Consider the following 27,292-nt stretch of genomic DNA (forward strand, 5'->3'; position numbering starts at 1 on the left):
GTCACTTAAAATTCAGTGGCTATGTCACACCTGTAATGACAGTGATGAAGAATTTCTTTCATCATTCAGTATATCTAATACCAGTTGCAAGCCAACCATTCTCCTTGACTTTTTGAACCCAGCTATGTTAGATTAGCTGTAGCTATAAACTGATTTTATCATATACATACAGGTTTGTTGCCCCTATTTACTGCCATATCAAGCGTAGTGTGCTCGGTTCATTTCTTGCAGGGATAATGGTAACAGTGGGCGTCTAAGCACGTCTCCATCCCTGAGCAATGCATTTGAACTACTGAGCTCTTTCAACAAATCTAGCCTGTGTTTTTATGGCAAAATACTTCTCCAGCTTACACCCACTCAAATCATTATCAGTGTCTTTAATTTACCTCAGAGTAAAGTAGCCATGGAAAGGGCTTCGCACCATTTGTGCTCTGGGAATGTAAATATTTAGTGATGAATATGGTCCTGAAGGTATTGTGTGGCAATACCTTAACTTAACTGTTCCATTTAATTGAGTCACAGTAGCTGCTCAGATATTAAATGTTGTTATCATCAGCATGTTTTCCAGGTTTGAAAATAACTTGGCAAGCGTTTACAGAGATGTAACAGGAATATTCCTACGGCAGCTTGTGATTAGTTCACCTGCACCTGTCTCTGCAGGCCTGGCAGCTGAGGTTCAGTCATCTTGTCGGCTATGGGGCGAAGTACTACTCGTACCTGATGTCAAGGGCTGTGGCCTCCATGGTGTGGAAGCAGTGTTTCTATAAAGACCCCCTCAACAGGTTTGTGAAAGATGCATTAGTTAAATCACGCTTGTATTGCCACTACAGCTTTTTTTTTAACCCTAAAGTTTATACACTCTTAAAAATAATGGTTCCAAAAGAGGGTTTTCGCAGTGATGCCATAGGGCCATTTTTGGTTCCCTAAAGAATCTTTCAGTGAACAGTTCTTAAAAGAACCATGAAGAGAACCTTCTAAAGTACCTTTTTGCACTATTAAGAACATTTTGTGCAATGGAAAGGTTCCATAGATGTTGACAATTCTACATGGAACCATAAATGCCAATAATATGCAAGTATGAAGATCATTACATTTATCTAATGAATGATTTCTGTATGCCATACCATAAAGACGGCATGAAATTTTAAATGTGTAAAATGTGTGATTACAATGGATGATAAATGTGTTAATGTGTAAGAGTGCACTAACATAAAAATGGCCTCAAAGTTAACAGGCGCAGACTGAAAACCACAAAACTCCTGTTTTCTTTTCATGGGGTCTTTCAAAATACCAGGATATCTTAACTACTCCACTGTGGTTTTGTTCTTTAGCACTTCCTTTTGTTTGGACAGTTTTGGACATGTCAGACAGTTAGAGGGGGGGAACATAAGGGTTTATGGGCTTAGATTGTGGGAACGATGCTGGTAGTGTAAAGTAAACCTCTGTCTGCTCACGTTTCTGCAGGGAAACCGGAGAGCGTTACCGTAGAGAGATGCTGGCTCATGGAGGAGGGAAGGAGCCCATGCTGATGGTGGAAGGTAAGTAAAAAAAATCTGCACCTGAGAAAATGCACACCAAGTTAGTTCAGTCACTGCCATTTCTTTGTCCCTTAAAGACTCAACATCAAAATTGACCTCATTTTCTTTCTTACTACATGTGCCTGGTGTTATATTGAATGATTATTCAGTGCATGTAAATTATGAAAAAATCTTCCCCTTAATGTCAAAATGTAATGACATAATAAAAGCAGATAAGAACAGATTAAGTTGAGATGTTGAATACACCACTGTAATAACAGAAAAGCAGTATCTCTATTAGATGACAAGTTTCCCAGACCTGGTATTGATCCATATTACCACAATATCTGTTTGATGCCCCTTATGCCAGAGTCCAATATCTCTGAAGCACATTTTGATGGACTTTGATGGTTTTACAGTATGCACATTTTTCGACAATGTCATTGCTGTAAGGTTTTGAAAGCTGAGCTCTATCAGTGTAAATCAATAGGAGGTTTTCTAACTTCATACATTTCTTCATACAAAAAAGTTTGTTTACTAAAAAGTAGATAGCACATAGATTTATAAGCCCAATGTCTCTGAAGCATATTTTGATGGACTGTGATGGTTTTAACTCCTGTAGGTCTCTTTACTTTTTGATTGGTTCTTATGAAAAGATTTTTAATAAAGTGAGAATGCAGATTTAGTTTTAGAATCTTTATTAAAGATAAGCTTTAAAACCAAAATCAAAAGTATTAAACGGTGATCTATCTTTTTTATTGCATGTTAAAATGTTTTATTACTATTATATTATTATTTCATTTGAAGCATGTGGTTTCACTTATTGAAATGTGTTCACATCAGAGTTATTATTATAGATAACCGAAACTAAATCCATATAAAACATTTTGTTTCTTGAAAAAAAAAAAACATTAAAAAAAATATTTTATTTCAGCTGGTTGCCATGCAACATTTCTAATTTTTTCTAATTTAATTTTAACTTGATGTGCTAAAATAACTAAAACTAAAATAAAAATTAATAAATACTTTATAGACATATTTAAAAAAAACAAAAAAAAAACTAAAACTGTAATTAAAACGAAAACGGAAAATATAGAAATAAAAACTGATTCAAAATATTAATAAAAACTATAATAGTATCTCAATGATACTAAAAAAAACACTGGTTCACATCATGGTTGGAATTACCATATAAAAAAGTAAAGTTCCGCATAGTAAAAAACATGAATTATATTTTTTTTAAATCAATTGTAAATTAAATTAAATTTTTATAACATTAGCTGTTAATTTATTTACAACATAAAAAAAAATATTTCTGCATTGGTATCTACTGAAATTTCTCTATGTGTGCGTTCACTTGCTTATTTTACAATTCCTTCACCACTTGTATTTTCATTATTAATGGTCCGGTTCAGAGAGGGGGTCCTCATTGTGCCGCCACCCCCCTCCTCTGTACCGGATCGCAGTGGAACAAGAGCCACCCTAGAGAGTGGCTGTAGCATGGGCCGTTTTATCTGCCGGGCTCCTCGCTCAGAGCTGGCCGGATCCCAGGCCTCTGGTGCTGAAAAGTCCAGGCTGGATTAGATGGCAATGCAGAGAGAGGAAAGTGATGGACTGACGGCCATGCTGACTGAAGCCCTGTGTTCTCCAGCCATGGGCGGCACAGAGGCGTCTTTCATGGCCCTCAGCTTTCCCAGGGACCTCTATTTTAGTGCCGAAGGACAGACTGAAAGAACAATAGCACACTCGAGCACCTGGGCTGGGATATGTTTTAGCGCTGTAGCACACAGATGGTGACATGCATGAGTTTTAGACACAGGATCACAGGAAGGTCGGGTTCGCCTTACTTTCAGATTCTCCTTGATGGGGTTTCAATTCAAATAGTTTTTGGCCTTTACAACCAAATACACATTGCATACATATATATCAATATGCAATCATAAAGAAGGGCAGATCTTATCAATTACTTTAGATAAACTGGAGTGAAGGAAATATACTGGTTTACCTAATTCTGTATTAATAAAATGCCACCTGAGAGCCACTTAATCATTGTCATGAGTCAAGACGCTTAATACGCATATCGTCTTTTCAGTCCACTGCACACAAGAATCAGCCCATTGTCACCCTTGCAGCATAAAGGCGATTGTAAATTAAGTGTATGCAAGGAAGACAAGACAAATCACAATTCCGTAAGCAGATTTTATGATGACTTTGCTGATGGGTTTTAAATGCTGAGCATTTTATCAGTGTAAATTAATGGGGAAGAGTTTATACATTTCTTAAAGTATGTTTAAAAAAAAAATTATTTTATATTTTGATAATATTTCACAACATAAATTTTTATTTTTTACTGTGTTTTTGATCAAATAAGTGCAGCCTTTATGAACATTAGAGACTTACGCAAACCTATAGACTAAACATGTAAATGAATGGCAAGAATGCATTAAAGGTATTCGGTTTTCAGTGGGAAAGGTGTAATTTCAGCAGCCCCTAAAGTAATAATTAACAATTTTTACAACGGAAGTGATTCAATCAAAAAACAACTTTAGCTCGATAAGAATTTTCCTATTGTCACTGTGAAGCTGCTTTGAAACAATATGTATTGTGAAAAGTGCTATATAAATGAAGATGACTTGACTTCTTTCAAAAACATTTTAAAAAAAAAACTTACCAACTCCAAACTTTGGATCAGTACACTGGTAAGTGCCTAAGATGCTGTTGGCCCTGCTTGTGCTGCCAAACAGTGCCAACCTGCCGAGGTATGGACTCTAGAAGACCTCTGAAGATGTCCTGTGGTATCTGGCACCAAGATGTTAGCAGCAGATCCTTCAAGTCCTGTAGGTTGTGAGGTGGAGCTGTCGCGGATCGAACTTGTTAGTCCAGCACATCCCACAGATTCTCAATTGGATTGAGATCTGGGGAATTTGGAGGCCAGGGCAACACCTTGAACTCTTCATCATGTTCCTCAAATCATTCCTGAACAATGTGTGCAGTGTGGCAGGGTGCATTATCCTACTGAAAGAGGCCACTTCCACCAGGGAACACCATTGTCGTGAAGGGGTGTACCTGGTCTGCAACAATGCTTAGGCAGGTGGTACGTGTCATATTGAGGTCCACATGAATGGCCGGTCCCAGGGTTTCCCAGCAGATCATTGCCCAGAGCATCACACTCCCTCTACTGGCTTATCGTCATCCTACAGTACATACTGTTTCAATCACTTTCCCAGGTAAACGGCACACACATACACGGCCGTCCATGATGTTAAAGAAAACAGGACTCATCGGACCAGGCAATCTTCTTACGCTTCTCTGTTCCGACGCTCGCGTGCCTATTGCAGTAGCTTTCAACAGTGGACAGGGGTCATCATAGGCACTCCGATTGGCCTGTGGCTATGCAGCCCCATACGCAGTAGACTGTGACACACACATTACTCTCGTAACCATCATTAACATTTCATGTGACTTGTGCCACAGTAGACCTGTTGGCTCGTTGCCATTTCAGAGATACTCTGACCCAGTCACCTTGCCATAACAATTTGGCTCTTGTCAAAGTCGCTTAGATCTTTATTTCTGCCCATTTCTCCTGAATCCAAGACTTTGATTACGAGAACTTATTGTTTGATCATCATCTACTCTACCCTGACCTTAATATCGTGGCCTTGTTTGGAGATGGTCAATGATATTCGCTTCACCTGTGACTGGTCATAATGTTTTGGCTTGTCAGTATGTAGTCTGTAATCCAAGATAAATCTACAAATAAATCCTTAAAGTTTTGGGATTAAAAAAAAAAAATCAATCACTGAAATAATTAAATTCATGACATTACATGTAAACTCTTTGTACAGACTATGAGATGATCTTGCTTCTATTGAAGCTCAAGGTGCGCTTTGGATCATCTCAAATCATGCTGGAGAACATGATCATCAGGTTTTGTTTGTGTAGCTCATTGAAGCAAAAGAGGCACACACCAAATGCTAACCATTCTTTTATTTAAGACATTTGTTTTTCAACTTGACTCAAGTTGATATGCTCATGACATCAATTGCAACTGCATTAAGTTTGCAAAATGCAATATGGAAGCAAGTAGAATTTGGAATCTCGCTGTATATTCTAAATAATATTTACATGAACAATTGTTTTTCCAAAGTTTTCATACAGACAATAATCCACATGATTCATGTGCACAGTGGCATAATCCTTGAATCTTGAGCTTTCTTTTTATTTTTTGACAAAGATTTGAGACCTCCAATTTTAATTACAGAGTCAATGATGAAGTAATTTCAGCCTTCAGGTAGATCATGTGCTTATTGCTTTCAACTCGTGACATGTTTCAAATAGTTACAAACGTCAAAGCCGTAGAGTAACCAGAAAATCTCTTCATCTGCTGGGAAGGAGGCTGTAATTATCTTCTTAGTCTTTAAACATTGCTCAACCTGAGACTGAGCAGTATGCATGAAGACCAGGACTGCTGGAACTCTTTTAGGAACGCACAACAAAACGAGATTCAACTCAAGAGATTTGGTTGCATAATTAAGACTTCATATAGTATCTTGTGTCAAGTCCTCATTTGACCTTTTGATAACCCTGTCCTCTTTCACATGAAACCCAAACCAGCACTACCTGAGTCATGTTCCACCATGTCTCGCTGTGCCCACGTAACTGCACAACCTCAAGGTGTGGCGTACGGCACAGGAGCCAAAGAACAACGTTTAAACAGGGATTAATTGAGGAGAGATGAGTCTGCCTCACTTTGATGTGTCCTTAGTTTCATCATCCTCCAATCCCAGTCATGAGCTTTTCTGACCAATCACAGAGAGCCTCCTCATCCTCTTGTTCTCTATGGATAAATGAAGCTCTATGTGAAGGGAAGGTGTTTGAAAAGGCATGTTGGACATTCGTTCTGTGGTTGACCTCCATTTCAAAGCACACACAGCTGGGTTGTTCAGGGCATCTTGAACTAGAAAGTCCCTTTGATTCATAATAAAACACACACAATGCACCTGCACTGATAAATATGGTGACTTTACTCCATCCATCCCTGCAAATGTTTGATCCTGTCAACCGTGTAATCATGTTCCCACATAAAAAGATAAATAATCATTTTTATACACTACAGTTTTGTCTTCAGTGTCACACGATTCTTCAGAAATGATTCTAATATGCTGATTTGGTGCTCAATACATTTCTTATTATTATTATACTGGATCTATTTTTTTTTCAGGATACTTTGATGAATAGAAAGTTTTTTGAAATAGAATTATTTTGTAACATAGATGTCTTACTGCCACGTTTGTTCAAGGTAATGCAATCCTGTAATTGTTCTTGTAAATTTTTATATATTTTTTTTTTTTTTTTTTAGGACTGTCAACGTTAATGCGTTAATGTATGCGATTAATTAAACAATCCTCAACGTGTTAAAATAATTTAACACAAATAAATTACTGAAGCACGTGAAATTGCGGCATTGACGTAATTTACGTCATGCAGTTAGATGATCTTGGGAGTCGGGAGTTTATCTGAGCATCTACAACGGTTCAAGCACCTGTAAAAACTTCTTTTTTACGTATACGCGCACAGTCGAACGCAGAGCCTTGCAAAGTATATTTCACTTGACTTTCTAACCGCTTCGCACAATCTCTCATCTATGTAGTCCTCCATTGTCGCTGTAGCTTCATGCGTTCTGGTCTGTTTTGTTTATGGAGTTTTTCTTCAACTACCTTGTGAATCGACGGCCCCAGGGCACGGTTGCCACCTTGTGGATAAACTAATTACTACAAAGTACGCAAGGTTACAAAAATCTGGCAGTGCGCATACTTTTTTTGATGACGAAATTCGCGTCACTCGCACAGTTCGCTGACCGTCGCGTACACATAAAAATCAAGTATACTTTGGGCTTTACCCTTGTAGACGGAAATTTCTAGTCTAACCCTTTAATAAGCCGATTTCGCTTCTCTGTTCCGATCAGATCATTTTAAGCCACTAAACTATGGGATTGTTTTCAGTCGAATGATCTAATAAGCGAATTAATTCAATCAGCCCAAAACAGTGCTAATGTAAAGAAAACCAGGCCGAATACATCATTAGAGATGGCAGAGAGAATAGACACTTTAAAACACAAGCTCTGTCATATTCTTTGATTGTTTCTGAAGAGCATGAGGCCTCGCGCAACGCGCTGTGTGAAATACAGACTGAACGGAACACTGCTGTATAGTCAGATGATACGCAAACTATGTTTCTCGGCTGGATAAAGCAAACCAGCGTCTCGCTAATAAAGTTTTGATGGATGAGGATTGCAATCAAGGTAAAGACGATCGAGGTGACATACAGGAGTCGCACAGTAAGCACGCGTGAGTCCGTTTCATTGAAGCTCAAACAACCCGTGTATGTGCGCTCTCGATGCATTGATCGCACATTGTATTATGAACAGACATATTTGAGTACATTCACGTTGTTTCCACACACATTCAGGATAATGTTTGGATTTGGCATGTGTATGTTTCTGTTTTTAGTAATTCTGAATGGATCCGATGGTAAATGCAGTCAGATCAAGGCGGTTGGTTTAGGTTTTTTTTTTTTTTTTTTGAAATCTCCATGTGGTTCTGTTCGGTATCGCAACTTGACTTGTCTAAACTTTAAACAAGCTCTTTGTTGAACCTTGAAAAAGCTTGCAGAAAATACAGTTTTGTGTGAATCACCTTCAATATGATGGTTTAATTTGCTAAATAAAGCAAACAATGACAAAATGAATGTGTTAAACAAGACAAATGGTGTATGCTCAATTTCACGATAAGGGTGCGATTAATCGCAATTCGAAATTTTAATCTATTGACAGCCCTAATTTATAATTTTACTCTCATGCTATTGCAAATCCCTTACTTGTCTTGACATCAAAATGTAAACAGTCTTGCACACAACTGACACATTTCCCGCAGATTAAGTCAGACAGGTGATTATATAAGCAAAAGAGTTTTTCTCTGCTTATTATACCAGTTATTGTATTATTTCAGTGTATATTATAATACTATCACAAAAAAATAATAGCAATCCACTCATCACATGCACACAATAAATAAGATAACAAAATTTCGAAACAAGCATTTTTTTTACAGAGCAAAAAACACAGTTTTAGGCATTCAAAAGGCCTTTGTAAGCTTAATAGTTATAAGATTGAGCACAAACATTCACACATTTTAATTGCTCCAGTTTATTTTTATTCAATCTTTCAAGAGCTCAGAGAAAACAAATAATATAGCTAAACGTTTTAACATCAGGAATGTGAAGCTTATTCCTTCACATTTATCTTATATCTTTATTTTCACTGGCTACGGGTCTTAATTTGTATATTTTGGGTTTTTAAAAGGAAAAAAATGTGAGTCTGGATAGGCCTGTAGTCTGAATCCCCTCTAGAGTGAACTCAGGAAATGAACATCATTATAGAAAGTGCTATTGAAGTTGGAGACGTCTAGTCCTAGTGTGATCCATTCAGAGATTAAAGAAATAGTCGGCGTTACATCTTTAGCTCTCTGAACAGCATCTGTGGCTGTAGCATTCAGCGGAAGAAAACATGAGTACAGCTTGAGGTGGGACTACTTACTGATGCCAGCAATTCTTCATATTTTCTTTCTTTCATTTTAGTCGTACTAGTCTCTCCTTATCTTTCATGCCCAAGCCATGTCCAGTAGGTTAGAAAAAACCTATTTAGCAGCTTATGCTTAAAAATCCACTTAAGGGGACATGGTGATGGAAAAGAAAATATGAAATGGAAGGAAAAGTTCACAAAGCCTTTGTCATGGAAATATAAGGTTGGAGGATAGATAGATAGATAGATAGATAGATAGATAGATAGATAGATAGATAGATAGATAGATAGATAGATAGATATTTCAATGCTTTTGTAAATGAATTCAAAGTTTCTTGGGGAACACAATAGTTTTGAGACAGAACGAAATGTTTTTGAGAGAATGCAGATGTTTTGCGAATTAACAGAGTTTCTCAGGGAACTCAATACTTTTGCAAGAGAATGCAACGTTTTTCGGGGGAAACGCAATAGTTATGCAAGGGAATGCAATAGTTTTGCGAGAGAACTCAAATGTTTTGCGAGAAAGCGCAATGTTTCTCTGGGAACTCAATACTATTGTGAGAGAACACGAATATTTTGCAACATTTTTGTGAATGCAAAAACATTGAAATGTAATTTTTTCTCCCATTTCACATTTTTCCTCCCATGTTCCCTTAGGGGCTCTGTACAATTGTAGGAAGATAAATAATAATAAAGCCATATTGTTATTGTGATGTACAGTATATATGGGTCAATGACATAATGTGCATATTTTTGTGTCCAAGTGCTTTATTTCCTTTTAAAATAATTTGATAAATTCACGACATATCACTTTATTCTATAAAACCTATTTAGTTTGAATTCATTTTTTGTACTTTTAAATAATACATATTATTTTATGTTTTGTTATTTTAAATCCTCAAAATGTCAGGTGGCGCAACTGTCCGAACAAATAAACAGACGAGAAAACTATTTAAAATGGTGTCTTAATAACAAACAATTTAAATCTAAAGACTATGGCATCATTTTATGTTTGAAATCTTTCATATAAATACATTTTATAAATATCAGTAGTTTTAAAAGCTTTGTAGATCTCTTCACTTTCTATGTCAGGCAGTATTTGGTTGTACCGCCTGACATAAAAACAGTCAAAAAATGAATTTAAACACTTTGAAATGTTAAACAACCGAAACTTGTTTAAACACATTGTTCATGACTCAAAAATATGCATGACATCAGTTTTGAAAAGGTTTTTTTAAAAAACACATTTTGAAAAATACATTGAAAAAAATTTTGTTTTTCAATGACTCATATATATAATCTTGTTAAATTAGTTTTGTTTTGCATACAGAGTTTGCAGGTCAGAGTTGCATGAGATTTTAGTGCAGCCTGTTGCTGTGTGGACTTGGACTCCTCTTTGTGTGTGTGTGTGTGTGTGTGTGTGTGTGTGTGTGTGTGTGTGTGTGTGTGTGTGTGTGTGTGTGTGTGTGTGTGTGTTTTAGAGGTGACCTGTGCAGGAAAGAGGGGGAAGGGAGGAGGGCCTATTTACATTGGCAGCTCTACAAGGGGAAATGAGCAGACTTCAAAGCGCCAGCAGAGAAGAATTGTAAATCAAGTGTGCACAGTTTAACAGGACAGCACACTGTTATTGGCTGCACTGCGTTCACTGAGCAGGGCAGAAGCAGAAATGTGTCAACCTGTGGAAGACGATATTGTCTTAATGTATGTAGCACAGGAAAGATAAAACCTCTGCCCTATACTGCTTCACTGCCATAGCAAATGCTGCTCAGATTTACAGTGCTTCTTTGAAGTTAACATTACTCAATGCAAAGTGGTAAACACAAGTCATTAATGCAGGAAAATCATGCTGCTAAAACTCCGTGTACAAAACTGGAATTTGCCCCTCTTGTTTCATGTCCAGGCATGTTGCAGAAAAGACCCTCCATCGAGGACTTTGTCAACGCCCTCGTGTCTGATCTGGACCCTGACTTTGAAACCTTCATCATGGACTCAGAGGGCTGAGAGATGAGCATGTTTCATGTTAAACAGTGTGACTTTATCTTCCCTGCTGTAATTGGTCTTTACAACTGGCTGAACTATTAATGTATTGATGTATTGAGAAGGGATGAATTCATAAATTCATGAAACAAAATTGAATGATCTGTGCTAGTGAATTTCACAAAACCTGTCAAGAACTTGTGTGTGTTTGTATAAATAAATATATATGTATGTATAGAAATGTCCTCTCACTTTCATCTGCAATTTCTTAACTTGTAAAAACTAGGGCTGTCAATTTAACTTGACTTAATTAATTGGTTATGGGTGGAAAAAAAAGTGTTAAAATTATTAACGCCCCATCCCAGACCTATGTAGTTCATCTTACATTTCATACAGTTGATTGGTGACGAACATGAAGCAGGGCAACAACTCACTGTGTGATGGAGCCTATATATGCCCCTAAAATTCAAGGTATCAGGGCAAAAATGCCCCTGTATGAGTTTTTGTCTCATAAATATCAAGATATAGTTAAGCAATATCACACGAGTGCTGTTTTTCTCCCGAATAGCACTAGTGCAATATTCACAAGTGTGATATTGACAGTTCACTAAATAAGTTTAATATTGTGTTATATTTTAGACACAATATTGTCTGCTTTTGCACAATTTTAACAATGAAAATATTACCTATAAAGTCTCCGAGCAACACAGCGGTGTTTCCTTTCTGAATGAATCTGCGTTTTGAGCGAATCAATCGGGTGAACCAATAATTCAGTGACCCGTTCATAAAGAGAGCCATTCCTGAACAAATCGAATAAATGAATGATTCAATGACTTACTCTTTTAGACATTTACCTTCTGGCAGTTTTAGTTTCTTAAGAGTATTATTTCTTTTTTTCTTTTTTTTTTTTTCAGATTTCCATATTAATAAAAAATAAATATATAGTTTACACTAAAATGAAAATTCTGATATTTACTCGCCCTCATGGCCGTTGAAGCCTAAAAGTTTGTGTAATAAATTCTATGGTGAATCGATTTTATTTTCTTTCTAAAGCTACTTTTTGTAATGTCCATTTGATGCTTTTGTCATTTAACACAATAATGACTTTAAATGATCTTTTAGGGTGTAATTTATCAGCCAAATTTGAGGTGTGATTAATTAATTGCTTGACAGCTCTAGTTTCACCATAAAAAGATTCAACAATTGAGACCAACTAAACAAATTTCACAGGCATTTGACAAACAAAAATAGAATGAGACCCTGAGCAGTGGACATTATATATATATATATCTCACACACATATACACATATATGTGCATGTATGGGATAAAATATGACCAGACATGTTTTTGTGATATTCACGATTCAAATGTGATACAAAAAGGGTTAATATTGTTGGATAGTAATTAAACACACTGTATTTTTTTTTTTTTTTTTCGTTCTCAAAAAGAATCATGTGAATATACTCAGGTTTCTGAGTATCCACCTTTTTTTTCAGCGTAGAAGTAAGGTGTTTTCTGTGAATGTGCGAGACTTCCGATTTATTAGCTGCAATAGGGAAATAACGAGAAGAATATCAAAGTGTTTGCGCTACAAACTAAGACAATACATTAAAATAATGTGGTAAGAAATACCAGTTTGCAATATCAAGCAGCATAAGCTGTTTTGTACAGCTAAAAATAACTGGAAGCCAATGACACTGTAAGCCAGACACATTAAAATTACAAATGGCCACACACACTCTTAACTGAAAAATAAGATGGATATATCTAAAAAATACAGTGCTTTTGTATATTAGACTTTGTATACTTTGTTAATCATTATATTATTTGCATGTCATTATATTTTCATTAAAACACTCAAGCAAATCTTGTAAAGTTTTATTTACAAATTTGATGAGCCACAAAATTCATATTGTTTTTATGAGTTCACCAACCATCAATACAAAAAGCAAGAGTGAAGGCACAAAAGATGAGTATCTACATTATAAAAAATATTGTCCTTCTATTTCCTATAATACAATATCTACAATTCAGCACACTGGAGATCACACACACACACATGCACAGTTTGATCTATGGAACTGGAATGTACTGCAAAGAGCCTGCAAGCCATTCAGGTCGACTGCAACTAATACCTGCAGCCAAACCTTAACTTCAACCCACCTGAACAGGTAGTCAGTGCTGGGGTAAATAACTAAACGTCTAGTGCTTCCTTTACAAAAGAGAGAATCTTTTCTCGAGTGGTTTTGTTTACACATTAATAAAGTCTCTTTAAATCGCTGTTGGCGAGCGTCACACGCTGCTGGAGAAAGACGGCAAAACACACGTCCTCAGTGTGTGTGTGGCCTGATGTAATCTGAGGTGGGATCTTCTTTTGCTCTTTCTACCTCCAGAGTGGCTCTCAGAGGCCAACAACAGGTGAGATAAGAGTAGGTCATCCTGGAACAAGACAAAAAGTGCGCAAGAACAAACATGTTAATCGCTTGGCACTGAATCAGTCAGAGTAAATTAAAACTTGTCTCACGAAGTCTCTTAATTTATGTGAATTAGCACAGAAGAGCAAGCCTTGAAAGGGATAGTTCACTTATTTTTTATATACAATGAAAGTGAATGGGGATTAGGACTTGAAGCTCCAAAAATGACAAAAAGCACCAAAAAAGTAGTCTATATGTCTTCTGGAGCCATACAATGGTTTGGTTGAGGAATATATCAAAATTTTAATTAAAATTAAATAAAATCTTATGCCCTCTCAAAATGAGTTGACGTCAAAATAAAAATTCTAAGCACACGTCATATGTACAGAGACTATGTAGGGGGGAAATAGGGCATCATCCAAATTGGAATCCAAATTAAAAATTAGATTACTTATTTATTCCCTCGTTTAAAGGAATAGTCCACCCAAAAAATGACTATACTCTCTTCATTTACTAACCCTCACATCATTCCAAACCTGTCCCTGACAGCAACATAGTGTCGGCCCAGATCTGGCCCACATCTGGTATATGTGGATTACACAGGGACCAGATGTGGGCCGGATCTGGGCCGACACTATGTTGCTGTCAGGGGTATGACTTTCTATCTTCAGTGAAACACAACAGAAGATATTTTGAAGAATGTTGGTAACTAAACAGTTTTGGTTCCCATTCTTCCATTATATGGACAAAAAAATACAATGGAAGTCAAAGGGAACTGAAACTGTTTAGTTATTAACATTAACATATATATATATATATATTATACGATTATATATTATATTTATACGAATAAATTAATCGCATACAAAATTTTTGCTGTGAAAGTATTAAATATTTCAATTCAAATGAATCAATGCAGGGTTTTTGCTGGGTCAAAAATGGTCTTCGCTGGTGACAGACATGGTCATCCACACAAACAGTAAAAAGTGCCCTTCCCACGTGATCTGCGAGCCCGAAACTGACAATAAAGTACCCGTCACTCTCACTGTAATTCTTTCTTGCCCTCTTTGTAAAAAAAAAAAAAAAAAAAGTGATTTTATAGCTTTGTAAGAGATGCTTTTTTGCTAAACCTGAAAAGTATTAAAAAGTAGCATTTAGAAGTTATATTAACTAATAATATAATTTTCTACCATATACAATTGAATGCGCATAGCTAACAACAACTTGCTTTGTTCTGGTTTCACCTCACTCCAGTCTAAACTAACTGATTTTATAGGTAGGCCTAATTTACTACACATTGTCATTTAAATAACCTGAAAATATTGTGGATTATTAAGTGTAATTTTACTAACTACTCTTGCTAAATGGGGTAAGCACACTTATGTTCTCATTTCAGAGTTGTTCAAGTAAATGATTCATTATAGACCGTGTGAACAGATCAGTTGTTGTCATGATTCATTAAAATGAATCTGTTCAAATGAGTCATTAGGTCGCGAATTGGACATTAGCGGACGTTGACGCATTGCGTGCGAATCTTGACTGTTATTTGGACATCGCAAAAGATTTGTCAACACAGAAAACATTTCACCACTGGATAGGATTTTCTTTTTGTTTACTGAAAGTGTGGTTTATGTCAGCTGCACGTGCAGGGCGCCTGTCAGAGAAGATGAGGTGACGTTCTTTTGAGCACTATTCACACCCAGCGGTTATTCAGGAAAAACATTCTCCGAATGCGGAACATGGATTCAGTCGTACGAACTTTTAGCATTGTGTCAGTTGATTTAGATTATTATGTGTGAGGTAGAGAGAGAGAGCTCGCGCGCACGAGGGAGGAGCTCTGCTCGTTCTGTCCGTCGTCAGCGCAGCAGTCATTTCCCTCCTTCATTTTACGTTTTACCCCTTTCCACCAGCACGAACCAGGTGCTAGTTCAGAGCTAGTGCTAGTGCCAGTTCGGAGTTGGTTCAACTGACGAGCCTTCTAAGAACCAGTTTGCCTTTCCACAGGCTAGAGAGCAGCACAGAGCCAGGATTTACGTCACTGTATACGTCTCATATTTCACAGCAAAGCTAGCGCCGCAGCGCCAAACACAAATACACCAGGCTCGTTTGAGATCAGAGATGCATCGGCTTCTCGCAAAGCAATCGGCGCATGACATCAAAGCTCCGCGAGAACGATCCAAAAGCACGAGTCGTATGCTCTACAAACGCTCCCGCGGATCCGCGGCACCCGCCGAATCGGTCCGCGCTGCTCCGATGCATCTCGAACAAGCCTTCTATCAACAATCGCGGATGTTTCACTACTGTTGATGCTCATGGCTTTGCGAACCTACATCGGCATCCAAACACGACTCGCCCTAATTTGTACGATCGAGCTGCTATTAGCTCGATTAGCTGCTATTTCAAAAATGGCGGTCACAAGTTTCTTGTTGGTCACGGTAACCCCGCCCCCAGCCCCTGACGCAAACGGTTCTTACTTCTAGCCCAGCAATGTTTTGGTGCTACTTACGAACCACTTTTTCTGGTTCGGAGCTGGTGCTTTGTGTGTTGAAAGACAAAGAACTGATTTGAAACTAGGCTCTGGCTCCGAACCAGCACTCAAACTGCCTTGGTGGAAAAGGGGTCGTCTAGAACGGCTCCAGGTTCAAAGGTCAATACGGAATGGATTAATCTGCGTTATTTTTTTAACGCGTTATTTTTTCTCAGATTAATTAATCGAAATTAACGCGTTATTTTGACAGCCCTATATATATATATATATATATATATATATATATATATATATATATATATATATATATATATATAACATATCTCCGTTTGTGTTCCACAGAAGAAAGAACGTCATACGGGTTTGGAACAACAATGAGAGTGAGTAAAAAACTAATTTTTGAGTGGTCTATCCCTCAAAGTAAATTTTGGGCATGTTGTACTAATTCATTCCCTTGTTTTATGCTTCAGCTAAATTAAAATGAAGAGAACATATTAAGACAATGTGGCCACAGTTTAACTAAAAATGTGGGAACAAATTAATCAAACAAATCAGGCTACAAACAAGTGGCTACAATGTTTTGTTTTTTCCCCCCACGACAGGCTGGGCTTCGTACATTTGAAGTACTTTTATGGAGGTTTTTTTTAGTCATTTTGGAGCTTGACAGCCCTAGTCCCTATTCATTTCATTATAAAGAAAACAACAGCCATAACATTCTAACAAATTTTTCCTTGTTCGTTCCAAAAAAAAAAAAACATTTGGAACATGATGAGAGAACTTTTTTTTTTTTTCTTTAAACTACTGTCAGCTTCCTTTTTGGTTCATAATCTCACACGTCAATGTTAAATACTTGAAACAAAAACAGAAATCTATGTAACCATATAATTCTATCTGGTGACATTTTGAAGGGTAGGAAAGTAGGAAAGGCATGACTTCACGTGTTTCACACCAGCATATTGTTTGACAGTCAAAAGGCCCTTTTATGTGTTTCAAAGGAAATTGAATAATTTGTTCCTTTCATGTTCAGCTTTTCACCATAAGGCTTTTGTTTCCTGCGAACGCAAGTGTTTACACACACCACCCTCGGCTCTTGATGACATAGACAGTTTGTCAGTCGCTCATTTACTTTGGCTCTCATAAACGAACACAGAAGCAGAGTGTTTCAACATCTTAGAAATCAAGACGTGAGCCGAATGAAAACTATGTAAATTCTGTTGTGAAATTTTAAGTTTGTTAATATAGTTCAGCTTCTGAAGCAAATTAATGATAAACCCATCCATTGCAGACTTTTATTTATTTATTTTTTAAATGATTTTGATTTGAGCAGCACTTTACAGTAAGGTTAAATTTGTTTACATTAAAGCGTACTGTAGGTATCATGAACTAACAATGAATAATCATTTACAGCGATTGTTAATCTTGGCTAATGTTCATTTCTACATAAAATCTTACCGACCCCAAACTTTTGCATGATAGCGTATATTTATTTGATCAAAAATACAGTAAAAACAGTAATATTGTGAAATATTATTACAACTTAAAATTATTTTTCTATTTGTTATTTTCATGGAAACTTTTTTCAGGATTCTTCGATGAATAGAAAGTTTAAAAAACTTTTATACAAAATATTTTTTTCAAAGACATAAATTGGACATTATAAGTCAATATCGATCAAATTAATGTGTCCTTGTATTCATTTAAAACTTACTGACACAAACATTTTGAATGGTAGTGTACATTTTTAACATTTGAATTTAAATAAATTAACATTAGTCATTTATAATGGCTTTTAATTTAATTTGTCATTTATTAGTAATGTACAATGAACAAACAGAAATTAACAATGAACAATAGTATATTAGAGACTGTCCTCCAAAAAAAAAAAACGACCCTATAGGTCGTTTTTCAACCACCTTATTACGACCTATATTTACGATTTAAAGTCATGCGCCCTCTAGCTGGCGTAAAAATAACGACAGTGTCGTGTTACGTCTGTTGTCATGAATGACGTATGACTGTCGTTACCAATCAAAATGCGTGTTCATTTAAATGCAATGTGTGGACTTTTTATACCATTTGTCCTATTACCATTTAGCAAAACTAATTTTTTTTTATTAACGACTACACCCACCCCATCCCTAAACCTACCCTCAGTGATTTAGTGCATATAGACTTTATGAGCACATGCATTCCCTGGGATCGAACCAACGATCGCATGATCACATGATTGCATATTGTTATATATTGCAATGCTCTGCCGATTGAGCTACGCGAAACCCGAAATATGATGCAGATAAAAGGGAACAACGCATTAAAATGAAAGTGTCCTGTTGTCGATAGGGGTGCAACTTTAGTAAACGCTCTTATGGGTCATATTTCAGGGAAGTGACAAATGACCTATATAGGCGTATTGGTTGGAGAACATGTTATGTATAGTATACAATAGTGTAAAGTGTTGTTCATTGTTTATTCATGATTAGAATGTATTAAAGTGTTAGTTCACCCAAAAATGAAAATTCTGTCATTTTCTCAGCCTCATGTCTTTCCAACCCAGACAGCAACATAGTGTGGCCCAGATCCGGCCCACATCTGGTACATGTGGATTACACACGGACCAGATGTGGGCCAGATCTGGGCTGACACTATGTTGCTGTCAGGGAAACCTGTAAGACTTTCACTCATCCTTGAAACACAAATGAAGAAATTTTAATGAAATTTCTGTCCCTCCATTGACAGTCCATGTAACTACCACTTTGACGCCTCAAAAAGTTCATAAAGAGATCATAAAACTAATCCATATGAATCGAGCGGTTTAATCCAGATTTTCTGAAGAGACACGATCGCTTTATATGATGAACATGTTTACTTTAGGCTTGTGTTGTGATGATTCACAGAGAGTTTGTCCCTGTAATAACTTCTATAAGTCACTTTGGACTAATTCCAGTGTACGTTTCACCGCGTAGCATCACTCGCCTTCAATTGCAGACAGCTGTTGCACTAGAAGCCGGCTGTTTGACCCATCCTCATGCTCATCCAGGCTCAGGCCTGAAGTCTGCGGGTCTCGCTCCTCGTCCTCTTCCCTTTGTGTGGCATTCTGGAGATCGTCTGTGGTTGTACTGGTCTGAACGAGCGGCCAGGCCTCATCAGATGCACACCCTACTTCTGCCTGGCTGCTTCCCAGTGATGGGTTCACCAGTCTGTTGGGACAAAAAAAACGTACTATGATGTCAAATTTCATGGAGTTCAATGGAGATGTTTAAGGGATAATTCACCCAAAAATGACACGCGATCCGAATCATGATTCGACACGCTGATTCATTATGCTCCGAAGCTTCCTGAAGCAGTGTTTTGAAATCAGCCATCACTTTATAAGTCGTTATTTTGTTTTTTTGGCGCACCAAAAATATTCTCGTCGCTTTATAATATTAATATTGAACCACTGTACTCACATGAACCGATTTAAATATGTTTTTAGTACCTTTATGGATCTTGAGAGAGGAAATGTCATTGCTGGCTATGGAGGCCTCACTGAGCCATCGGATTTCAACAAAAATATCTTAATTTGTGTTCCGAAGATTAACGAAGGTTTTACGGGTGTGGAACGGCATGAGGGTGAGTAATAAATGACATTATTTTCATTTTTGGGTGAACTAACCCTTTAAGGCGTCATTTAATCACCCTGGTTTGGTGAAAAACGTCACGATTTTATTAATATTTATTTCTCACAACTTGTGTGCTTTTTCTGGGCGAGTGGAAGTGAACGGCGGTGCTAATAGAGCCTCGCGAATGTGTAGCCTTGTAAAAATATTTCATAATTGCTTTTCAACTGTATTTTGTATCAAATAAATACAAACCCCAAACTTTTAAACAGTAGTGTATGTTGAAAATAGACCGAATTTTGTCAAATGAATCTGTTAAATCTCCCAGACTGAAATGGCACAGACCCAAACCTGATCGTTTAACTTCATGTGAATGTGTCTGGTTGACGGACCCACCCTTCATTGAGACTGCTCTGAGAGTGAAAGGGCCGACTCTCACGGCCACGGCTTTGGCTCCAGGTGTCATCGCAGCACAGAGACGGGATCAGGTGAACAGGACCTGGAAAACAAACCGCACTTGAATCTAATATCGTGACAATCAACACTGCCGTGACACTCCGGAACTCTGTGTGATTAATAAAATTCTCATCTGACAGATAATTACTGGCTAACTGACATGTTTGGACTTGTCCAAGAGCTCCAGAAAGAACACAGGGTTCCTCATCACACCTCACTTTAGCAGCGTGTTAGTAAGACTTCTGAAAGGTGTGTGAAACTCACCGCAGGTCTGTCCTGATCCGTGACGGCAGTGACAACAAGGTCGCTGGGAAAACTCCAGAACTCGTCGATCCAGACAAGACAACTCTGAGCCCAAGTAAGGACCTTCATGTGACCTCAGTGAAACTGAGACATCGGCACACGAAACAACAAATATATAAAATTTTATGAAGTTCCATAAGTTTAGAGGATATCAGTTAACTACTTTCTTACTTTTTTTTAAATCAAGCATTAAAAAAAGCCCAAATCATGGTAAAATCCCTGGAAAACACAACGTCAGGTGGCTTTTATAAAATAGCAGCAACAGTAATATGATAAAAGATAAAAAATATCAATCTACCGCTCAAATGTCTGGGCTCAGTAAGTTAAGAAATGAATACTTTCATTCAGCAAGAAAGCATCAAAAGTGACAGTAAAGACTTTTATGTTGTCTAACTTTCTATTCATCAATTCAGCTTTGCATCACAGGAATAAATTACATTTTCAAAACATTATAATACAAAACAGTTATTTTAAATTGTAATAATATTTCACAATATTACTGATTTTTGATCAAAGAAAATGCAGCCTTGGTAAACGTAAGAGACTACTTTTATAAATTATACAATTATTCCAAAAGCTTTATAATCATAAACCACATCTCTTATACTGAAAGACTGACAAGCACAGAGATCAGAGGATTCAGCAGTGGTGTGTCACCTGGTTTCTTCTCCAGCAGTTGTCTCTTACAGTAGATGACACACAGGATGAAGAGGGCGAGCAGGACTGTGGCCAGCGCACTGCAGATGACGGCAGCTAGAGCCATGTCTCTGGGGCTGGTCACTGGAGACTGGAACGGGACAAGATTCACTCGCCCCATACCTGAGACAGGAGACAGGAAGTGAGGTCACTAAGCGTCTCTAATTCCGTTTTTACTCAATTATTCACCATTATGTTTTATGTTATATTTTCTTCCTTCTGTGGATCACAAAAGGAGATTTTAGACAATGTTAATGCTGTACTTTTTCATACAAAAACAACAGTGACAGTCACAAATAGTGAAGGACATCATAAAAATTGTGTGGTTCTTTTATGGTTTATTAATTTTATGGTTGTTTTATAGTTCTTTTTTTGAAGCTTGACAGGCCCATCCCTGATTTACATTCATTGTAAAAACATTCTGCCAAACTTCTTATTTCGTGTTCCACTGAAGAAAAATAGAGGTTTAAACTACATGAGGATGACTAAATGATGACTGAAAAAAATAAAATAAATAACTACAATATGGGAGTCAAAAGTCAACCAGAAGCAGGGTTATTATGGCTAACTAAAAACGAAAACTATTTTTAAAAATTGTAAAAATTGTTGAAATTATATATATACACACACACAGTACAGTCCAAAAGTTTGGAACCACTAAGATTTTTAATGTTTTTAAAAGAAGTTTCGTCTGCTCACCAAGGCTACATTTATTTAATTAAAAATACAGTAAAAACAGTAATATTGTGAAATATTATTACAATTTAAAATAACTGTGTACTATTTAAATATATTTGACAAAGTAATTTATTCCTGTGATGCAAAGCTGAAATTTCAGCATCGTTACTCCAGTCTTCAGTGTCACATGATCCTTCAGAAATCATTCTAATATGCTGATTTGCTGCTCAATAAACATTTATGATTATTTTCAATGTTGAAAACAGTTGTGTACTTTTTTTTTTTCAGGATTCCTTGATGAATAGAAAGTTCAAAAGAACAGCATTTATCTGAAATACAAAGCTTCTGTAGCATTATACACTACCGTTCAAAAGTTTGGGGTCAGTAAGAATTTTGATTTTTATTTTTTTGAAAAGAAATTAAAGAAATGAATACTTTTATTCAGCAAGGATGCATTAAATCAATCAAAAGTGGCAGTAAAGACATTTATAATGTTACAAAAGATTAGATTTCAGATAAACACTGTTCTTTTGAACTTTCTATTCATCAAATAATCCTGAAAAAAATATTGTACACAAATATTTTGTACAATTGTACACATTAAATGTTTCTTGAGCAGCAGATCAGCATATTACAATGATTTCTGAAGGATCATGTGACACTGAAGACTGGAGTAATGATGCTGAAAATTCAGCTTTGCCATCACAGGAATAAATTACTTTGTCAAATATATTCAAATAGAAAACAGTTATTTTAAATTGTAATAATATTTCACAATATTACTGTTTTTACTGTATTTTTAATTAAATAAATGTAGCCTTGGTGAGCAGACGAAACTTCTTTTAAAAACATTAAAAATCTTAGTGGTTCCAATCTTTTGGACTGTACTGTATATATATATATATATATATATATATATATATATATATATATATATATATATATATATATATATATATATATATATATATATATATATAGTAATGTTGTTGCCTTGGCAAATAACTATATAAAACTGAACTAAAAAGTAATATTGTAAAAAAAAAAAAAAAAAGAAAACTAATAGAAATTACAGGAGCGCATAAAAAAGATGGCTAGAAAATTAAACTAAAATTAAAATGACAACTGAAAATATAAAAATAAACTCAAAATTAGGGATGAGCCCAAATACCTTATTTGGAAAAATACGGAAAATGAAAAATGCATTCTATTGAGCCTGTAAAGGTACATGGTGATGGAAAAATTATAATGTGAAGAAAAAAAAAAACTTGCTTGCAAAACTTCCATCTCATATTTTTTCCAACACTATGCCACCTTAGGGGCTCCACAAAATGTGTTATTCATTATCCGTGCCTTTCCAAATAAGGTATTCGGCTTTGGGCACATCCCTACTCAAAATATTAATAAAAACTATCATAGTATATACATAATACTAAAATAACATTGTCCAGAAGGCTAAAGGCCCCAATGTACATATATAAACTGCCATTGGTCTGTAACAATTATGTAATAGGTGGGTGTGGTCTGAGGCTCCACCTTCTTCTTTTCAGGTAAATTTTTCCGCTTGGTCCGTAAAAACATACTGTATTCACCCAAATGCATCGGCCTCATCTCAGTGTTCGCAAAAGGCATGAAGTTGAGCAGCTATTTTGAACATCTGTTTACCCCTGAGCGAAGTACAAAGACAAACTTCCCTGTGAGAATATTGTGGCCTAAATTCACCATGAGTACCCTCAAGAATTTCCTACAGGATTTTAAACTAGTGTTATAAAATCCAAACATTATCTTAAGAGACTTTCGCATTCTACTACACTTTCCTTTTTTTAACATTATGATGTGACCCACTCTGTTTCATCTTCCATTGATCCTGCCAAAACCAAAAGCCCCAGCTCAAGTGTGTGCGCGTGTGTGTGTCATATCTCCTCTCGCTGTGGTGTGGTTGCGGCTGGGAATGTGCTCCAAAGAAAACGGGGTTTAAATAGCAGAAATGTCCTGGAGGTGAAGGGCACATTCCAGCCTGCTGATAATTTTTCACCCCTCTACCCCGGGCCAGTCGGGCCTTCACTTGCCAGTCTAGCGAGCCCATTATTAAGAGGCAGATCAAGGCCATGGGCAGTCACTGCTATATGTTTGAAGTCAGTTGGGGAATGTGTAATCAGCCTGAGAAAACAGCTGCCACAGTCTGAAGGCACCACAGGAACTCTGATGTCACTGTCTAGAGAGCCTTCCCTACCCTGAAGACAACCGCCATCTGAGAAAAACCAGGGACTATCAAGTGACTGATCTAGCCTGAAGAAGGGGTTTTACACTCAGTGTTCTACTGACACCGACTATTAAGTCATCGAGATAATTGGGGTTATCATGTTATCTGGTGTCTACATCAATGTATCCGTCACTTAGGACTTGAAAAATGGCTGTGTGGCGAACTATAAACAGTGTACGTTCACATAAATTTTTTTTTTTGCTAGTAAGAGTTAATTAACAGCTAGTTAGAAACTACCCAGAACACTGCGCAATACGCTAACAACTGCTTCATATGAAGCGCACGGGAGACTCTGTATACGCTATAGACCATTGTCAGATTTTCCCCCTATTTGAGTGTGAGCAAAAACACACTGTTTTTGTGTGTGTCCCTTTAAATGCAAATGAGCTGCTGCTCCCGGCCCCTTTAAAAAAAAAAGACAATGTTCTAGGCCCTTAAGGTCCACAAACAAGTTGATGCTGACTGTGCCACAGTCTCGTTTGAAGTTAAAAGGTGATTGTGCCTTTTCGGTTGCCGCTCCATGTCTGTGGAATGATTTGCCGGTTCACATAAAGTTGTCTTCCAATGTTGATGGTTTTAAATCCTCACTGAAGACATATCTTTTTTCTCAGGCTTCTAAATCAATGTAAATGTAATGTTGTGATTTAATACGTTTTCTTGTTGGTCTCTATTGTATTGCAGTCTTTTTGTGTTGTTAGATTGTACAGCACTTTGGTCAGCAGGAGCTGTTTTAAATGTGCTTTAGAAATAAAATGCCTTGCCTTGCCTAGCGCTGGTGGGGAAAGAGTTAAAGCCATTTAGAACACATTTTTGTACTATTGTCTGTAATGTTTAGACAAAACAAAAGTTTGTAATGTTGTGATTAACCTTGTAGCTGGATGGTTTGGTTCATGGCTTATAACTCTTTAACAAAGACCTTTTTAAAATCCCTAGGGGAAAAAATGAATGGGAAAAATACTTCCAGAAACCAAGGTCTCTGAAAAAGTGGGCGGGCACTATTGCACTCTATTGATTTTAGTAGAGGTTGAAGTTTGCTTGTTGTCAAAAATCTAGTTTAATGTAAAAGAGTTTTGCATTGTTTTTGTTCAATACCAGCAATGTAGAACATCAAAACATATAGTTAATAAGTACAGACATGCCTATGCTAATCCTACAGTCAGATTTTGGAACAAAGACAACAACACATAGAAATAAAGTCTGTGGACTTCTTTATTCCGAAGTATTATTTTGCTGTAATGAAGTTAAAAATGAACCAGATATTTGTCTAACATCTTTTCATTGGAAGAACACAAGCCTTCTTTATTTGCTCTATGGTAAATTAATCATTAAGTAAACATGGGCTTGGCCTTCACAGATACAAGTGCTCTTTGTGAGACAATGTCAACATCAGTTGAGCCCTCAAAAGAAGTTTCTTTGTTAAAGATGTGTGCCTTTGTGCACTTCGTTTGAAGACATAATCAAAACTTTAGGTGCGGAACTCATCATTTAGTCCTATAGTGACCGATCCCATTCTTAAACAGGTCGAGCATTTTGATTTAGAAAATATATAGCATTGTTGTTATGCAGTCTCTGAAGTGTTGCTATTGTGTTCTAGGTGGTTGCTAGGTTTTTGTAAGTGGTTGATAAATGGATATGTTTTCTGTCCCAAGTCTAAAGAGTCCACCAAGTCTTTATGACTGGGTTTGAATATGCATATATCTTTACTTTATAGTAGGTAAAAAACAGTACGGACGAAAGTGGAAAGTTCCCAGATGACCTACTATTTCCAGCAAGATTCTGAAGTGCATATCCAATGGACACTTTACCATCCCATGAGGCTACGGGCTGTTAATCACTCGCACTAACAAATCAATGAATTTATCAAAAATGTCATTGTCATTTGACCCTTCTAATATGGCGGATGACTTGCGTATAGAAGCAGACACTAAAAAGGCATGTATGCATATATGTCTATGGTTATGACTGGCAGTAGCTGTTTCCATCCATCTATTTGTATCAACATTTTGGGATATATTTTGAGATGCATAAAAAAAACGATGGATGGAAACGCATAAATTCTAAAAATGTGCATTAAAAAAACCTTGTATCCGAGTCAAATGAGGGCACATTTTTTATCCGATAAGAAAACATGCGCATACACTACAACACATTTACAGAATAAATTCCTCAATGCACATCAATAAATTCATGTGACTTGGCGCAACAGGACAGCATAACTGGACTAACCAGTGGATCTTTTTCACAGCATGAAGTGCTGTTTTGGTCTTTCTGAAATGCCTGAGCAAAGTGTATCATCAAAGTGGTTTGGTATAATTACCTTCCAGAGCTCTCTTACATGACTGCATCTCAAGTCAAGTCACCTTTATTTATATAGCGCTTTTTACAACGTAGATTGTGTCAAAGCAGCTTTACATTGATAACTGGTACATTATTTTGGCTGCACAGCAGCTCTTAAAGAATAAAGTCAATGCAGACGGATCAAAGCATTGTTGAATATCAAATGTCAAGTCAAATGTCAAGTGTCCCCAACTAAGCAAGCCAAAGGCGACAGTGGCAAGGAACCCAAACTCCAACAGGTGACATGAGGTGGCAAACAAGTGGAAAATAGGTGTTAAAATGGAGAAAAAAACCTTGGGAGAAACCAGGCTTAGTCGGGGGCCTCTGGCGAACAGTGCTTTGTTACGACTCAGGTTGCTATAAAGTCCGACAGGATCGCAACATTCAAAGTATTTATTTCAATTCCATCCAGTTGAGGATCGTATTCATCACACCAGTATGGACAGTTGTTGAGGAGCTGCGCCACTGGTTGTCGTGATCTCCTACTTTTCTTAGTGTTATTTAGCGCCAATTTATCAGGAAGTGACGATTTTATTCTCTTCGACACATTGGATGGAAACGCTGCTTTATTCGCAAATGTTTTACGTGATTTTCCAATTTTGCGCATAAGTTAAATTCGCAAATTTGGATGGGAACATAGCTATGGAAGCTGATAAGTCACATGATAATGACAACACAATGGATGTACTACGTCCGAATTTCATTCAAGCTACCCATACCCACATCCATACTATTTAGAACATACTTTAACTATTGCAAAGTAAGTTTTAAACCAAATGTAGTACCTAGACAGTATGCGATTTCAGATTCAACTTTTCCAGGAAAGTTTGCTTTGGCAAGTTGTTAAAAACTCCAGAAAACAAACTTTGTTTTGGCCTGATTTTGTTAAAACTTCATTTTTCTATTTCACTTGAAGTAGCCTATATCAGAGCCTTAAGCGTTTGCGTCAAAATGGATGTATACTTTGGCCTTAAGTCTATTGA

At 36.7% G+C, this 27,292-nt stretch overlaps 2 protein-coding genes across 3 annotated transcripts in view; one reads left to right on the top strand and one right to left on the bottom strand.

Annotated features, from left to right (window-relative positions):
- mipepa (mitochondrial intermediate peptidase a) overlaps nt 1-11,314 on the top strand; it is a 28,077-nt gene extending 16,763 nt beyond the window's left edge. The window contains exons 17-20 of one of the 2 annotated variants that reach the window (XR_007180278.1): nt 661-782; nt 1,465-1,538; nt 10,578-10,797; nt 10,997-11,314. Coding sequence is in view for 1 of the 2 variants with exons in the window: in XM_048159943.1 (XP_048015900.1) it covers nt 661-782; nt 1,465-1,538; nt 10,997-11,097 (297 nt within the window). In the remaining variant the exon portion in view is untranslated. The remainder of the gene's footprint in view (nt 1-660; nt 783-1,464; nt 1,539-10,577; nt 10,798-10,996) is intronic. The other variant, XM_048159943.1, reaches the window with a different exon arrangement.
- A 1,625-nt stretch (nt 11,315-12,939) lies between these two features.
- Nucleotides 12,940-27,292, bottom strand: part of tnfrsf19 (tumor necrosis factor receptor superfamily, member 19) — a 35,693-nt gene continuing 21,340 nt past the window's right edge. Inside the window, exons 6-10 of the mRNA XM_048159944.1 lie at nt 20,993-21,154; nt 20,297-20,419; nt 19,973-20,075; nt 18,951-19,174; nt 12,940-13,514 (exon numbers count right to left, since the gene is read on the bottom strand). Coding sequence (XP_048015901.1) covers nt 13,510-13,514; nt 18,951-19,174; nt 19,973-20,075; nt 20,297-20,419; nt 20,993-21,154 — 617 coding nt within the window. The 3' untranslated portion in view covers nt 12,940-13,509. The remainder of the gene's footprint in view (nt 13,515-18,950; nt 19,175-19,972; nt 20,076-20,296; nt 20,420-20,992; nt 21,155-27,292) is intronic.

This window comes from Megalobrama amblycephala, linkage group LG16 (genome assembly GCF_018812025.1).
Source record: "Megalobrama amblycephala isolate DHTTF-2021 linkage group LG16, ASM1881202v1, whole genome shotgun sequence".
Classification (NCBI taxonomy): domain Eukaryota; kingdom Metazoa; phylum Chordata; class Actinopteri; order Cypriniformes; family Xenocyprididae; genus Megalobrama; species Megalobrama amblycephala.